General features: G+C 40.6%; 5 protein-coding genes and 1 non-coding gene across 13 annotated transcripts; 2 read left to right on the top strand and 4 right to left on the bottom strand.

Moving 5' to 3' along the window:
* The first annotated feature begins 47 nt into the window (after positions 1-47).
* On the top strand, positions 48-2035 carry LOC140761206 (UDP-glycosyltransferase 87A2-like). The gene is made up of 2 exons (XM_073098448.1): positions 48-678; positions 933-2035. Exons 1-2 carry the CDS (start codon positions 189-191, stop codon positions 1844-1846), a joined length of 1404 nt encoding a protein of 467 aa, XP_072954549.1. The 5' UTR covers positions 48-188; the 3' UTR covers positions 1847-2035.
* A 378-nt stretch (positions 2036-2413) lies between these two features.
* Positions 2414-5108, bottom strand: LOC140761157 (uncharacterized). Its single transcript, XM_073098365.1, has 3 exons — positions 4565-5108; positions 3037-3161; positions 2414-2926 (listed from the first exon to the last, which is right to left on the bottom strand). Exons 1-3 carry the CDS (start codon positions 4989-4991, stop codon positions 2720-2722), a joined length of 759 nt encoding a protein of 252 aa, XP_072954466.1. The 5' UTR covers positions 4992-5108; the 3' UTR covers positions 2414-2719.
* Positions 5109-5497: 389 nt separating this feature from the next.
* TRNAW-CCA (transfer RNA tryptophan (anticodon CCA)) lies at positions 5498-5569 on the bottom strand. Its single transcript has one exon. It is a non-coding gene; the product is annotated as a tRNA-Trp (tRNA).
* Positions 5570-5792: 223 nt separating this feature from the next.
* On the bottom strand, positions 5793-8270 carry LOC140761338 (leucine-rich repeat protein 1-like). Its single transcript, XM_073098617.1, has 6 exons — positions 8002-8270; positions 7546-7617; positions 7303-7446; positions 6883-6954; positions 6712-6783; positions 5793-6079 (listed from the first exon to the last, which is right to left on the bottom strand). Exons 1-6 carry the CDS (start codon positions 8220-8222, stop codon positions 6010-6012), a joined length of 651 nt encoding a protein of 216 aa, XP_072954718.1. The 5' UTR covers positions 8223-8270; the 3' UTR covers positions 5793-6009.
* Positions 8271-8508: 238 nt separating this feature from the next.
* On the bottom strand, positions 8509-12087 carry LOC140761441 (myb family transcription factor PHL7-like). 6 transcript variants are annotated; one of them, XM_073098765.1, is made up of 8 exons: positions 11786-12087; positions 11288-11372; positions 10942-11159; positions 9916-9992; positions 9782-9824; positions 9588-9645; positions 9200-9269; positions 8509-9064 (listed from the first exon to the last, which is right to left on the bottom strand). In XM_073098765.1, exons 3-8 carry the CDS (start codon positions 11147-11149, stop codon positions 8657-8659), a joined length of 864 nt encoding a protein of 287 aa, XP_072954866.1. In that variant the 5' UTR covers positions 11150-11159; positions 11288-11372; positions 11786-12087; the 3' UTR covers positions 8509-8656. The 6 variants fall into 6 exon arrangements, with proteins under 6 accessions (XP_072954866.1, XP_072954867.1, XP_072954868.1 ...); XM_073098766.1 differs by having other exon boundaries at positions 11288-11415; XM_073098763.1 differs by having other exon boundaries at positions 8510-9064; positions 11254-11415; positions 11786-12086.
* Positions 12088-13875: 1788 nt separating this feature from the next.
* Positions 13876-16286, top strand: LOC140761440 (calcium-dependent protein kinase 2). Of its 3 annotated transcripts, none has more exons than XM_073098758.1 (8): positions 13876-14622; positions 14696-14911; positions 14979-15095; positions 15193-15308; positions 15402-15573; positions 15639-15777; positions 15853-15952; positions 16036-16286. In XM_073098758.1, the coding sequence occupies exons 1-8, from the start codon at positions 13995-13997 to the stop codon at positions 16126-16128; spliced, it is 1581 nt and encodes a 526-aa protein (XP_072954859.1). In that variant the 5' UTR covers positions 13876-13994; the 3' UTR covers positions 16129-16286. The 3 variants fall into 3 exon arrangements, with proteins under 3 accessions (XP_072954859.1, XP_072954861.1, XP_072954862.1); XM_073098760.1 differs by having other exon boundaries at positions 15402-15569; positions 15650-15777; XM_073098761.1 differs by having other exon boundaries at positions 14696-14839; positions 14943-15095; positions 15402-15569; positions 15650-15777.
* The last annotated feature ends 524 nt before the right edge of the window (positions 16287-16810 follow it).

Here is a 16810-nt window from a genome sequence, read left to right on the forward strand (position 1 = left end):
GCAGAGTTGCAGTGGTGCGTACCAGCTCTCGAGATTCACGGCACGACAATATATCTAGATAATCAGATAGATGTGTGTGTGTGTGTGTGTGTTTTTTTTTCTTGTTTTGATTCGCACCAATATATATATCCATTGTAAGACTCTCCTCTCCCCCTCCTCGGAACCACAAAATCCAATCCGTCAGATCAATGGAAGCCGCCGCGAGAACCTGCCACGTGGTCGCCGTGCCCTACCCCGGCCGCGGCCACATCAACCCCATGCTAGTCCTCTCCCGCCTCCTCGCCGCACGCGGCGTCCGCGTCACGTGCGTCGTCACCGAGGAGTGGCTCGACCTCCTCGCCTCGTCTCCGCGGCCGCTTCCGAGCGAAGTCCGGCTTGTGACCATACCCAACGTCATCCCCTCCGAGAACGGCCGGGCCGCCGACTTCCCTGGCTTCCTCGATGCCGTCTTCACCAAAATGAGGGCACCGTTCGAGCGGTTCCTCGACCGGCTCGAGCCGCCGGCGTCGGCTATTGTAGCCGACTCGTACCTTCCGTGGGCGGTGGAGGTTGGGAATGAGAGGGGCATTCCGGTCTTCTCGCTCTTCACCATGGCCGCCGGGTTCTTCTCGGCGTTGTACCATTTTCACCGGCTGCCCTTGCCAGTCGTCGGCCGCGTGTCGATCGAAGCGACGATAGGTATGCCCGTTGTCTTATCTATCTTCCATCTGATTTGATACCAGCACCGGTCGATAACTCTCGCGCTTATTCTTTTGTTGTCCGTACGTGGGTAGATTGAATAATTTTATCCCAGTTTTACCGGATAATATTTCTAATTGGTTAGAGATTACTAGAAACTCTGAATAAATGGCATGAATCTAATCGATTCTTGCATGAGTGTAAGAAGATTTGTTTGCAGAAGTAGGTGTTCATATGATTTTGTTCTTCTGCAGAAGAAGATGAGTACTTGGAGCAATATATACCAGCAATCACGTCAATAAAGTTATCCGACATCCTGTCCATCGTATCCGCGCCGAGGCTGTTGCAAAGAGCTCTGGAAGCCTTCTCCTGGGTAAAGAAAGCCCAATGCATCCTCTTCACCTCCTTCTATGAGATTGAAGCAAGCGTTATAGATGCATTAAGAGCAGAGCTCCCATGCCCTGTGTACACTATTGGTCCTTCAATTCCTTACATGATGCTCAAAGAGGAGAATCCGGTGAGATCCATACCATCAAATGCTCATCACCTGGACTACTTCAGTTGGTTAGACTCCCAACCCAACAGCTCAGTGTTGTACGTCTCTCTGGGTAGCTTCCTCTCAGTGTCGCCGTCTCAGCTCGATGAGATTGCGATGGGCTTGTGCGCAAGTGAGACTAGGTTCTTGTGGGTTGCCCGCGGAGAGTCTTCTCGGATGCGACAAATGGTTGGTGATATGGGCTTGATTGTGCCGTGGTGTGACCAGTTGAGAACCTTGTGCCATCCTTCAGTGGGAGGCTTCCTTACTCACTGTGGCTGGAACTCGACGCTCGAGGCTGTGTTCGCAGGTGTGCCGATGCTTACGTTTCCTATATTTTGGGATCAGCCGCCCGATAGCCGACTTATAGTCGATGAATGGAAGGTTGGAATCAGTTTGAAGGAGAAGACTGGGGAAGATAACATCGTCCGAAGAGAGGAGATTGCGGAGGTTGTGAGGAGGTTGATGGACTTGGACGGAACTGAAAGTAAGGAGTTGAGAAGAAGAGCTATGGAACTGCGAGAAGCTTCTCTTCGAACAATGGAAGAGGGTGGATCTTCGTACGCTAACCTCACTTCTTTTGTTAAAAGTCTTGTAAACAGCCATGGATGGAAGAATGCAGTCCAAGTCTAAGAGATGATTGGGTAATGAAACTACGACACCCCACAAAATCCATCGTACTGAAATATCAATCAGTTAGATTGGTTGATGTTTCTTAATTTGCAATAATTGGATTATATGGTATGGTTGCTAGTAATGTGTTCTTCTTCATTTAGGACTTGGGACTGGTTGGTATTTTAAGAAAAGAAATGCTATATTTTGAAATTTTATTGGGTATTCATATAATAACCCAACATTTACTTGAATTACTTACCGCTTACTATGGTATTTGACTGATTTCTTTTCAAACAGAAATCTGAAACAAAAGTTTAAAAGTAGCTGTCCTGGAAAAAAAGTCGTCAAAACAGATCATGCATCTGCAAGCCAAAGTCGTGAGATAATGTTTAGGGACAAATCTCTATATACAACTAGCACAATCTATTACCTATACATGTGTTGTTTTCGTTTGAAAATTTAGCTGATACACGCTATGATAACAAATGGAAGGGATGGGTTTCCCAGGGGGAAAAAAAAAATCAAAATTTGTGACAAAAGAACTACGATCATCTCTGGAACTTAGTTTAACAGAAAGAGACTTTATTTTATCTCAAAATTTGTGATAGCAAAGGAAAAAAAACTGATCTATTTAGTAACAAGAAGTGCTTCTTCAGTAAGTTTTAAGAAGAACAAAATAATGGAAAGAATAAAATATACGGTTCTTCTTAAAGGAGACACAAAAATTACACTCGGGTTAATTCCAGATGATCATCCAGTAGAATGCATCTCAAACCCTAGCAGTAGCATCTAAATGAAGCACTTAAGAACAAATGCCTCAGATCCTTTGCTCAACTCCACTTCTCTACTGTAGGCAACCTCGTGATTGGTGATTTTAATGGGATGATTGCGTCAGAGATCTTTCCAAACTTTATAATCAGTGTTTGAGCTGTTGGGGTTCATCTGAGTATCTTGACAACCCAAGAAAAAGGTAGACCGCACCCGATCTACGTTAATTAATGCATGAGCAGTTCCACTTGGGCTTGCAGCAATGGCAACCTCATCAACAGCAATGGTAACTTCTGCAAAGCCCTTATCCTTTACGTGATCATTCTCTAACTGCACATTATAAGATAGAGAAGTTTGTCATAAGAGAATAAGTTCCAATCCTTCTGACATAAAAGATTCACTTCCAGCAAAGAAAACACTCTGATGTAAATGCAGCTTACTCTAAATTTTGTCTCTGCACCCCAGATGATGAAAGTTTCATTACAGCTGTGATGTCGGTGGTTTCCTCTCATGCCACCAGGACGGATCTGACCCAAATGCGCCAAGGAACAATCAAGTGCTCCACCTGCAAATTAAGATCAATATTAATAGGGCATCGATGCATATAAAGCCTCTACAAATGTCATTGCTGCATATTTTTGTAATTCTGCATAAGGGTACGAGAAGGTCACAAAGGGCGAGAGACAAGGAAATAAATATATAGCAAACAAATAAACATATTGAATCTTAAAGCTAGTCAGGCAACATATGTGACATTAGCTAATCCCAAAACCATCCAGTAGAAAATTGCTGATGCTTGAACCAATCAGAAAACTATGAGATACTGGAATTGTTTGACACACCTGGCATACTAATGGCAAGTCCTAAACAGGTGCTAAAAAGGCAGATGACTGATTCGACAACAAACTGATCCAAAAAGAAGAAAATGTATGATAAGTGAATATCCAAAAGGAAGGAAAGAAACTAGCCCAAAAACTTCAGGTTGATTTATATTGGGAACTCCACATAATAATAGTTGTTTTTCTGGATATAATTATGGAGTGATCTTGTCAATGTGTCAAGAAACTACAATGAATACAAGCTAGGTATCCTGAGTAGCTGGTGATCATCAACAAAGCCCCACTAATAAATCTAGATTAAAAATCAAGACCAAGCAATTACTACCATGCACAGAAAATGCGGGTCAGCTAGACATAATGATGACAGGCAACCCCTCCCAATCATTGTTCAGCCTCAGAACTGCAGAAGGAAAGCACACCTCATAATCTATCAGATGGCTAACCCAACCCAGCCCTAATTTAACAAAATCTGACAAAAAAGATACAATCTCCTTGATCCTTTTATGAAGCCTTCCAAGCTATCTGATGCTTTATACTCAACCTCACAGCCATTGCAGAGGATTTGATATGACTAAGGAACTTGACGTTTTGTAATCAAATTACTGATTGTTATAATGCGTGCTTCTTACATACCACCTAGAATAGTTGTAATCACTATACTCCTATCTTAAAACATACTTCTCATTTTGAGTTCCCTTTACTCAGCAGCTTTCAAGCCCAGAGACCATCATCCAAGATTGCATATTTTCTATCAAACCTAAAGAACTCTGAACAAATCCTAAGGCAACGAACAACGTATACAAAATAAACAAACCAAACAACGTATCTTCAACTTACACTTGCATCTATCAAGAAATTCCATGGTATCAAATATTCACTTCTCACCACTAAATGCCACAGCGCACAGGTTCTGCAAGAGGGAAAGGGACAAGGATCCTTTCCCTCCTTCTCAATACCAAACTGCATCAATTTACCTACCCGTAAGAAAGCACAGCAACCTTAACCGACGAGATAAACATGTCACGAAAATCCAAAACACTCACAAAGACGTAAAAGAAAACCAACCCAAATCAGAATCCATCAATGCATTGCAGAAAAAGGCACCAAAATTCAAACTTTTAGCACTTACCACGAATCCCCGCCTTCCTGGCCGCGGCCACGGGATCTAGCAGCCATCCCCTGTGATCCCTAGCAATCTGAGAAGGGTACTCCACAGCGCTAAACCTAACCAAATTAGCGTCGGCATCAAAATCCCCTCCCCCCTCAGACCCACCCGTCACCGCGGCGGCACCGCCGGAGAGGGAAGAGCGGAGGCGGGAAGAGGAGGAGGGAGAGAAGCGAAGGGACAGCCAGGTGAGGAGGATGAAGACAGAGAGGAGGAAGGGGAAAGCGGAGGGCTTCTTCAAGAAGACAGCAAGGGAGGAGAAGGAGGAGAAGGAGGAGAAGGAGGAGAAGGAGGAGAAGGAAGGAGATTGATGTGGATTTGAAGGGTCGGGTAAGGAGATGGAAGGGTTAGAGTTTTGGATTTGGAGGGAGAGTCTTCTAGGGTTCGCCATTTTGTGGGCGGAGGAGATCAAAGTGGGAATGGCATCTTTTAACACTGCGATTTACTCCACCGCAGTGCGTGGGGTTATGAGGTGGGTTTGGTTGGGGAAAGAAGGCAAAAGGAGGTTGATAATGGCGTTGAGCGGAGGAGGGTTCTTTTCGGGTTTCGGATTTTTCACCAGTTTACCAGAGATATTTAGAAAATTACAATTTACTCCCCCCAATTCACACCCGATATTTTCACCAGTTTACCAGAGAGATTTATAAATTACAATTTAGTCCACACAATTTTTTTTGATCAATTTACAGTTCACACCATATGTTTTCATCTATTTAAATTTTATTATCAAACTACAACCATTTGAACCAAAGTCGACGGAATGGTACACATAAATCCAACATTTCCTCTCCTTTTTTTTCCTTAATTTTATAAAGTGATTTTGAAAATAATTATTATTTGAAACTAAATTATATTAAGAATTTACAGGAAAAAAAAAGAAGGGAATGAAAGGGGATTTGAACCCGACGTGAATCGAACACGCAACCTTCTGATCTGGAGTCAGACGCGCTACCATTGCGCCACGGATCCCTTGATGATAGGACTTATTTGATAACTAAAAGTCAATCATTTATTTTAACAATTTATAATTTCCATAAAATTAGAAGAAGCTTTGAAAACCTACGGCTGTTTGATATTTCCTCCCTCTGCATCAATGAATCATTGAACTTTCATCAAAATTCTATAGCGAAAACCAGCATCTAAGAAGCTTAGAATAAATTACTTCAACACCAGTTTACACCTCTGAGCAACATACAGCATCATAATTTTGACTCGTATCAAATATAAAATTGGTTTACTGTTTGCATCATAAAGATATCATTCACCCACAATTACAAGTAGCTTAAATTGCTACGCAGGAGATTTACTTAATAGCATAGGGTCGAACACCGAGATGCAATAGTCCGTATTTCCTATTCTGTTAATATCACTAACTACTGGTATATGCCCATTTGATCACTAACCAGCAACTAGCAGTTCGTATCATATAGTGCAAGCCCTTGTAATTCTGGACCTTCCAGACGGGGGTTGTTCTCAAAGCTGCACGGTGAAGAAAGATGAGATGGTTGTTAGTTCAGGGCAACTGGGAGAAAAGGCTTGTAACTGCCATTTAAAGATTTATCAAACAAGGATGAGAATGCCACAAGCAAGAACCAATACTAGGTTGATGCACTCAAAAATCTGAAAATGTGTTCTGATCTTTATTACATGCATGACAATTAAATAGATTTGCAAGCATTCCTTATGAAAAGATCAATTGGACAATTTTTGTAAAGCATACAGCAGGCAACTACACAAGATGTTAAATTAACTGCACCAAGGATGAAGATAATTGAATGTACACTGTTTTCTGTAATATCATCTCTATATGATCAAGGAAGGAAAAAGAAACCCAGACTGAGGCATCAATTGGTACATATAAACACCTCTAGTTTTCTAGAGGATCTTCATCTCAAATAACTTTTAACAGAACCTCTACCAATGAAGTTAATAAAAATAACTTGAGCTTAAGGAAAAGAACAAAAAAGAAACTATATAGATGACAAGCAGATTTTGAGATTGTTGGCAAGCTCTAGTATTTCACTGGTTCAATGACATACAGTGGACTATGAAACTGGAGAAACGTGTCTACCAACTTAGAATACTGCATAGAATCAGTTGATAGAAATTACTTGTTCAAAGGGATGTTTTCGAAAGGTCCAGAGGTGGGAATTGTTCCACAAAGGTTGTTGTCTGAGACATCTCTGAACGCACAAAGCCACAAACAAGTAATCCTTTTTCTTAGCATGAAATACATATAGCAAATAGGAAATACTTAACATGAAAAATTTAGGTACACTTACACAACTTTGAGACTAGAAATTCCAGCAAGTTCCCTTGGGATTGGTCCAGTCAACTGATTGTTATTCAGCCGCCTAGTAAAGCATAACAATATGTTAGTAAAGTAATAAAGTACACGACAACAAAACATATATACTAATCCACAATGTAGTGCAATGGGTGGACTAAAGATTAGAATTGGAGATTTCAAGATGATTAGGATACAATTTAATCTTTTCCTGCCTGGCTAAACACTAGCACTTCACAGAGATGATAAACTAGCTGCAATTCAGCAAACTGTCTGAAAAGTGTGGAATTTTCATAAGCAGCAAAGGTAGATTTCCAGACAAACGTAGAACCTCAAAACTGACTGCTGCCAATCACTGCAATCATAATATTATCATATATCATTTGGAAAAGAAAAGGATAGAACATGAACTCACAAGAACACGAGTGACTTCAGTTTCCCTAGTGTTAGAGGTATAATCCCCGAAATGTTATTCTTATACAAGTCCAGGCTAATCAGATTCTTCAGATTACCAAGCTCTTCTGGGATTGTCCCTTGAATATTGTTTTTGTAAAGTTCCCTGTGCCAGTAGCCAAAGAGTCAGCAGGTGACATGGTCAAGATATCCTACAAAATGTAAGACCATAAAAGTAACCAAAAAGCAACTCAGGAGAGCTTACAGATATTGCAAATGTTCAAGTTTTCCAAGCTCAGATACCAAATGACCAGATAAGTTCAAATTGCCAAGGTCCCTATACAAGAACAAGAGTAACCACACACCAATGTATGTATCAGAGAAGTTGTGCAAAGTTATACAACATATGACATTATCTAAGAAAATGTACATTTATACTTCTATTACTCATTCCAATCTATATGTAGATCATCTAATTTGATTTAAACATAAAGCATTCAAAATTTGATAATTTAATCAAGCTCAAGAACTAAACTATTGCAACATCCCACATTGATCACTTTAAGGTTCAAATCATTATTTTCTCCTTCTTCTCTTCTTCTTTTCTCCCCCTTGTCTGTTACTTCAATTTGATGCTTCCGCTTCCTCAAATCAAAACTCTCATAACCCTCGAAAGAAGCCGAACTGGGAATAAAGAGTGAGCAAGGAGGAGAAGGCTTACAGCCGGGTGACGCGGTTGTCCTGATCGCAGGTGACGTGGAACCAGGTGCAGGGGTTGACGAGGGTTGGATCCCAGCTCTGGAGAACGCCACCGGGGTCGGAGAGGCTCTGGCGGAGTGCGGAGAGAGCGTCACCCTCAGTGTTGGCCGACACCGGCGCCGTCGAGACGAGGATGAGGAGTAGAAGTGCCAGGGTTAGGGTTAGCGCTCCGGCGAGAGCCATGGATTTTTCTCGGCGAGGTCGATTAGAGAAAAGTTGGCTTGAATTGGGTGTATACTTTTCTTTTGGGAATTTTTTTTCATTTCTCACATTAAATATTTGCTTTTGATTTACAGTTTACACCCTACATTTTCACTATTTTTAATTTGACCCTTGCCTTTTCCATTTCACACCCTAAAAATGGCAAGTAGGACCTCCTTTTCAATGTTAATTGTTCCATGTTGCTAACTTTGTTCTGCTTTGTTTCCCCCTGTAATGAGTATAGGTGGGAAGGATTACCATAGAGTTACAAATATCATATGAATTATGATAAGGATGACAATATATTTACATATATAGAATCTACTATGATCCAACCTGCTCCAAATTATGATAACAAATCTAGAGTCTACTATGATCTTAGCAACATATTTACACAAGGGAAGTCCCTTAAAACTCTAATTTTGGAAGTCATTTCTATTACAATTAGCAGTAGTAGCATCAAGTAAAAATTTAGCCTGCTCCTCTCTATCATCACTATCTTCTTTAAACTCTACTCCGATGCCGAGTCCACCTCTACCTCTATTCCTTTCATACAGTTTGCTACCTGGCTGATCGATAGAGTCAGGCTTGAGGTCCAGTTGAGATGCTTCATGGGCCGTCTCTGGTGACTGATCGGCAGTCCTTGGTTTCTTAAGGGAAGAAGCAGCGCCATCGAGGCGGTCTTGTGAGTTCATTGTGGAATAAGAAGGAATCTGCTTCTCAGATACATCGTGGGTGGTGCCATCAAGCTTCTGCTGTTCCTCAATGATCTTCTGTAAATACCTCCCTTGTGCTTCAATTCTTAATTGCAACTGTCTTTGCACCTGAAAGCCAAGAATGGAGATCATGGATTTGCACACAAGTTGATGAGCTTATGTTATTCTGACGTTATAAAAGCTATAAATTACTTTAGAAATTATACAAGTGACAAAAAAATGGCTAGCTAAGAGAAAACAAACCTCGAGCTGTTCTTGAAGACGCTTCTGAACCTCCATTTGCATTTTCAGAGCTTCATCAACTTGAATTCCTCTGAAAAATGACATGAATCTTTGCAAAGTTAAATTTCATTGTTTACGCTATGCTGCATCCAATATAGATATTAAAGGCAGGATGGCCTCTCATGGAGTAAAAGGTAGAATAAAAACTGCAATCTCATCTGCAATCTCATCTGCAATCGTTTGCCACAATGGCTGCAAAGAACAGCCATATCACCAAGAAACAATCTTGAACACTGGAGATCGCACAAAATTTCTCCTCCAAAAACGTTAGAAGGAAAGATTTATCCATTCCCATATTTTGCATGCATTCTGAACCATAAAGCAGTAAAATAACAAATCCTTTACTTACGCTGCAGACTCCATGCTAGGGAGGACACCACCAGAATCTCTCTTATCATCTTTTTGACCTACAAGGAGTATTGCCTTCAGGATAAACTAGCATGTTCATTGAATTCTTAACAGTTTAAAGGATCGAGAGAGATCAATGTAAACAAGCAAGCACTTTCAGAAGCATATATCAAATACTAGAGAGTGGGTCTTTACCATCCGCAGGAGACTCGGGTAGATACTTAGCAAGGCGGTATTTCTACACAACCATCACAACAGATCTGGTAAGCACCAATTAAAGAGCTACTATGAAACTATTGTCTATCCACAACAAAAGCAATAGGCTTTACCTGCAAATGGCTTTTGACATGATAGATTGTAATCCCTGGTACACCCATTACTCTGAGAACTCCTTTAGGTGTTGCTCCTGAAACCATATTCAGAAAAAATATATATATAAGAAATATTTTTCTGAGTTATTGGAATCCCAAAATAACTACACAGAAGACCCAACAACCCTCTGCCTTATGACCATGACATATACATGGAGGGAAGTAAAGGCTCTGTTGTTGTTCCTAGCGTGGCTATTCTACTCTTGTAGTTGTCTTACTGCACTTTGTTGAATCATCAACTATTCAAGAGGATAACCACAATCTTTTATTAATCAAAGAAACAATAAGAGCTCACATCAAACTCAAACTTAAATTCAAGATTTCCTGCTTCCTTCCAAACAGGTAGTCCTATCCTAAAACAGATGTGTAATAACTTTCAGAAAATGAACAATTATTGTAAGCTACAGATAAGGTATTCCTGATGCAACTCATCAAGTTCAACAAACATAAAAATAACAGATAGATCACATCTCTGCATATGCCTGACATGTGTAAAAAAAAATCTACTTAAAAATAAAAATAAAATCTTATTGTAAATATGCAATCAATTCTGATGGAACACAAGCATAATTTGCTTTCTGAAACAAGGAAATATATATACACATGATTATGATATGCTGAGAACAGCCCCTTTGTTATTTAGGACAACAGTTCTACACTACTTGCAATGGCAGTTTTGCATCAATTCATTACAGGACCAACTGCATGTCTTTTAACTGCCAAGAACATTAATTATCTCCAACTAATGTAATCGTGCCTCTTCTCATTCATCAAAGGATACTTCACAGGGTAAATAAGCTAATCTTGGACTTGTTACATAGCTATGCAACAGTTAAAGTAAGAAACATCAGAAATTTGTCATTTTCAAGAGAACTGTAATAGAAAGAATATCTGAGTACCACTACAATGATAAGCATAAACAATTTTCCAAATGGTTTTATCAAGTTCAAGCACCACAACAATCACTGAAAAGAAAATACCCACTATCTGGTCCACCAAGTTGGGTGATGGCATCAACAAAGCGGTCATGAAGATCTGAAGTCCATCGAAGTCGTTGTCTTCCGCTTCCTACCGAATTAGGCAAAGTGCTTACATGGGATGTCCCTAAAGCTCCAACACTGCCATGTTGCTCACCGCCTTGAGCCTTGTGGGGGACCAATGGGAGAGTTGAAAATTTCTTAGAATGGTACATGATGACGGTGCTGCAACAACATCATACGCAGAGAAATTGTTGGACACAAGAAGTTAACTAAAACATCAACGGGAACAAATCAAAGCGGCACTGGAAGTAATTACCATAAATGAAACCAGCTGAATCAAGTTATAGTACCCTCAAGAAATTTGGTATAACCTTATCTCTGATGACATTATTCATGGCCAACTAGTTATCCAGTCACTCTAGTTCCAAATGATTCCTGATCAATTAAGTTGCCATAGAATGGAAATCATGCATCTCTTCTGAAGAGGAAGTAACATTAAATTAATTCTACAACTAACTGAAGTATCTGAAGCAAAATTAAAATACTATAGACGGAGACTTTAACCGCCACAGAATGGAGATAACCAGACAAAACGAAGTTAAGAACAAAGGAATAAACTAAAACCTAATCAAAGCCATGGCAATTCAGAAACGGTGCTATCAACCTAGAATCGCCCCCAAATTAACCATCCAAAACAACCGAATCCACATAGTTACATTATAATAACAATATAAACATAGAGATAGCAATCACAAACCACTGCATCATAGAACGATTCCAGTTAAATCGTCAAACCTCCAAAAAAGGAAAAGAAGAAAAGCAAAGATAAGATTTTGATCGCAACCCACCTCGTAACGCAGCAATCACAAATCCCAGCAGCTCTCGGAACTAGCCAAACCCATCAGTCTCTCAGACCGACCTCGAAACTTGCTTCAAGCTCACAACTTGGGGGTACCTCTTGGCAAAACAAACCATTAAATTCCCCATCGGTAGGGGAATCAATGCTGCGGGCCCAGGGCTTCCACTTGCGGAGGTGGTGGTCAACGGGGAAGCCAGAAAAGGGGAGGAGCAGGTGGGGTTCGAAAAGGGAAAGGGCTAGGGTTTGGTCGCGTTCGAATCTGCCCGGAGAGCAGCACTAGCACACCATGGTCCATGGACAGCGGTAAGTATACCGGCGTCTTATTACTGGAGAGCAGGATAACACGAAATGTGGACGAGGGATACTAGAAATTGGATTCGGAGGCAGGTAGGCCGCGGTTTCTTTTGGACGTACTTGGTCGGGTGATGACGTAGCAAACAGGTACCGTTATGGAAAGGTTGTGGACCAGGAGGGACAAATGGAGGAGTCCATATTTAGAAGCTGGCCGGCCAACAAATCGGCCCTGGGTTCTTGATAAAGCTTTCGGTACGCAGTGTCAATATTTGATCCTATCTATCTAGGATTGGAGTAGATGTGATCCTAACCGTTCAATGATAATCTTTTTTAAAAAATTTAAAGAGGACCCGTTATATCATCTATTTATTCTACTCTTTTCGAGGAAACCCGTTCCCCGAAAGATCAAAATGGAGGATACAGTGATCCTAATCGTTAATATTTATTTATTTAAAGAGGAGCCATTATATCAGCTATCTATTCTACTCTTTTGGAGGTAGCTCCAAGTCAGGAGGAAGGGAGGAAACACCTTCCTCAAGAGCTTTCATCCAGACAACTGATGACCTTGACCATAGTTTCCAAGTCAGCCTTAAAAATGTCATTCCTCACTTGCTTTTCCATTGCGAGTTCCATAACATGCCGTAAGGGTAAGACGAAGGGCTCAGCTTTCAAAGGGAAATAGTAAGTCGCAGCTTGTTGGTCGCTTGGATCAAGGGCTCCATCGACGTTCACTTTTATAACTCCCGTAGGAGGTTTTTCCCAATTGACCACAGTCAGCTTCATCAAGAAGTCCTCCTTCCGCTCTCCTTCTATCAAAATACTCCTGACCCATTCAGATGATAGTCCAGACAGTAATATCAGCCTTGGATTTAACATTGTAAAAAAAAATGAGAAGGTTCCGAGCTTTCCGGATCATCCACAAGCCTGTTGCCACTATGGCTAGGAATTTGGCAGTACTACTCCCTAGATGGCTCCGGTCATTGGCGAGCCAATTGAAGTCCAGCACAAAGGATATATGCCCAATGGAAGAAGAGGTGCTCATAGGTTTCCCCCACAAACCCACAGATAGTGCAGGGGTCATTAGGGCCAACGGTTGTTCAATAATAAAATTACAAACTGTAATTTTCTTCTACAACTTTACTAGACATAGTAGAGGAAAATAATTTATTAGAGGAAAATTTCCCTCCAGAAGAGATATTAAAATGTTAAAATTGTCTTCCTCCTCCTATTAAATTTACTCACATATCCTATTTTTAAAATGTAAAGAAAATGCACTTTCACAATGTACCTCTCTTTAAACATATAATTATAGAAGACATCTTATCAATAGCAACAAAATTATTAATATTCTATAGGTATTATGATCATTTACATTAGTTAAAACCACTAAGGGATAAAGTTATATAAATAAAAGTTTTGTGGAATAATTTAATTTTAAGCATGGGGCAGTTTGAAATTTCAGGAATAACTTTTTTATTTTTTAAATTTGGAATTACACTATTTCTAAACTGAATGAGACCTTAGAGATTTATTGTCAACGACCTATGTTTATATATAATGTGTTTTGGGTGCTAATCTTATTTAAGAGGATATGCTTATTTATAATTACTATAATAGGATATACTTGTTAGAGTTTAACAAAGATAAACTAAAGAATAAAAAGAAAAAACCGTTGCTTCCCGCCAATCTCTCCCCACCCCTTCTCTCTTCAAATCTCTCCCCCACCACCCAAATCCCACCACCCTCCTCCCCTATCCTACCTGTATTCTCCATCTCCTCCTCCCTCTCTCTTCTCCTCCCCCTCTTTATACCATTTCATCCAACCACCTAAAGAAAATAATAATAATTCTCCCCCCTTCTCTCTCTCTCTCTCTTTCTCTCTTTCTCTTCTCTCCTCCACCACCATGGGCAATTGCTGCCCTTCTTTCAAATCCAATGATCCCCCAGCCCCGGCAGCGGTTACCGCCGCCTCCCCTCCGGCTCCTTCCTTCCCCAACAAATCCTCTCCCAAGTCCGCCCCTATCGGCCCGGTCCTCGGCCGGCCCATGGACGACGTCCGCGCCACCTACTCCATCGGCAAAGAGCTCGGCCGTGGCCAGTTCGGCGTCACCCACCTCTGCACCCACAAATCCACCGGTGAGAAGCTCGCCTGCAAGACCATCGCCAAGCGCAAGCTCATCAACAAGGAGGACATCGAGGACGTCCGCCGAGAGGTCCAGATCATGTACCACCTATCCGGCCAACCGAACATCGTCGAGCTCAAGGGAGCTTACGAGGACAAGCAATCCGTGCATTTGGTCATGGAGTTGTGCGCCGGAGGGGAACTCTTCGATCGGATCATCGCTAAGGGGCATTACACTGAGCGGGCAGCTGCGTCGCTGTTGAGGACCATTGTGCAGATTGTTCATACTTGCCATTCCATGGGGGTGATCCACCGTGACCTCAAGCCAGAAAATTTCCTTTTGTTGAACAAGGAGGAGGATGCGCCGCTCAAGGCCACCGATTTCGGCCTCTCGGTCTTCTTTAAAGAAGGTTTCGTAGTTGAAATTATACTTCTCTGTATCCCTTTTCGTACCAATTTTCTTAAAATCACAAATCTATGCAGGAGAAGTGTTCAAGGATATAGTTGGTAGTGCATATTACATTGCGCCCGAGGTTTTAAAGCGAAAATATGGACCGCAAGCAGATATATGGAGCATTGGGGTGATGCTTTATATCCTTCTTTGTGGAGTTCCTCCCTTCTGGGCTGGTAATTCTTCTCTTCGATCTCTTTATATTAATTTCCTACTCTATATTAGTGTTATCTATATTGAGGAAGTTAGTGAGAATTAGTCGAATTTTTCCGTCTACAGAATCCGAGCATGGTATCTTCAATGCAATCCTCCGAGGGCACATTGACTTCACGACCGACCCTTGGCCAAATATTTCATCCGGCGCAAAGGATCTCGTCAGGAAGATGTTGAATTCTGATCCTAAGCAGAGGATCACAGCATTCCAGGTCCTAAGTAAGTATATTTTTTTTTCGCAATATTTGTAATTATATTCTATGTGTTAATTTTGTGACTTAGTATTCAGTTAATGTTATCTATTTGCTATAAAAAGATCACCCATGGATCAAAGAAGATGGAGAAGCACCTGACACACCCCTTGACAATGCTGTTCTCAATAGGCTGAAACAGTTCAGAGCTATGAACCAGTTCAAGAAAGCTGCACTTAGGGTAATTTGTAGTTAAAGTTTCTACTAGTCTCTTTGTAACATAAAGATCTTTTAACAATGTACATGTGTTTAACTGTTTGTTTTCGAGTTACAGGTGATCGCGGGATGTTTGTCGGAGGAAGAGATCAAAGGGCTGAAGGAGATGTTCAAGAGCATGGACACAGATAACAGTGGGACTATAACACTTGATGAGCTGAAACAAGGATTATCCAAGCAAGGAACTAAGCTCACTGAGGCTGAAGTCAAGCAATTAATGGAAGCTGTAAGTTTCAAAAACAAGGAAAAATCATTACAAAGTTCGCGGTAACTTACGATCTCTTTTATCTAACAGCTCTTATACAGGCTGATGCAGATGGTAATGGAACAATTGACTATGATGAGTTCATCACAGCAACAGTGCACATGAACAGAATGGACAGAGAAGAGCATCTCTACACAGCCTTCCAGTACTTCGACAAAGATAACAGCGGGTACATACGAAGAAATCTACGTTCGATAGACGAAATTGGAGAAGCTTATTTCTCTTTTTGTTTAACTTTTGTCAGGTACATAACAAAAGAAGAACTCGAACAAGCCCTTAAGGAGAAGGGCATGTATGATGGAAGAGAAATCAAGGACATCATATCAGAAGCTGACGCTGATAATGTATGGAGAAAAACAAACATCTTCTCTCAAAATTCTTAGATAAAAGATCTGATCATGTTTGCTTGACTGTTCTATGATTGCAGGATGGAAGGATCAATTACTCGGAGTTTGCGGCAATGATGAGGAAAGGAAACCCCGATCCGAATCCAAAGAAGCGACGCGATGTCGTTCTATAGTGATAAGGGACCGGAAAAATGATGGAGAATCACAGAGATCAAATTCAGAGAAAGCAAAGTGATCCATGAGCCTGTACACAATGAATTAACTTTAATACACTTGGTGAGATTTGTTCATGCATACTATGTATACTAAATTGGCAGTGGGATGGAGCTGGTTGGAGTTTGTAATCAACTTAGAATTTTTTTCGAGTTTTTGGGAAGGATGTCTAATTTATAATTGTCTAGTTCACAACCCTAGCTTTGCACTCTGCATAAGTCTTTTAAATTAATCAATCACGAATTATGGGTTAATTAATCATCTCGTACCGTAACACTCGTTGTAATCTGCACAGTTATAAGGTGGCCGGATTAATTTAATAACATTTCATTATTAAAAGTAATATATATATATATATTCTTTGTTACAATTTTTAAAGCAACCTACAGGTGTGAACACCAAACAAAGTTAAAAGATTCTGCGCACGTGCTCAGTGGCACGCTCAGTTTGGCTACAACTTTTGACGCCATAGTTCCTCTTAATTACAAGATTATCACTTGAGATGGCTAGAAAGTGTATATGTAATTAAAATGATAAGTTAAAATCAAATTATTTCTAGTGTCTTACTCATAAGTGTTTATATAATTAATTAATTTATTTTTTGATCCACCAAATTCTAGTTTTGGCTTCACGTTGAATTTG

The sequence above is a fragment of the Typha angustifolia genome, chromosome 6 (genome assembly GCF_048772165.1).
Source record: "Typha angustifolia cultivar Huaian chromosome 6, ASM4877216v1, whole genome shotgun sequence".
Lineage (NCBI taxonomy): Eukaryota > Viridiplantae > Streptophyta > Magnoliopsida > Poales > Typhaceae > Typha > Typha angustifolia.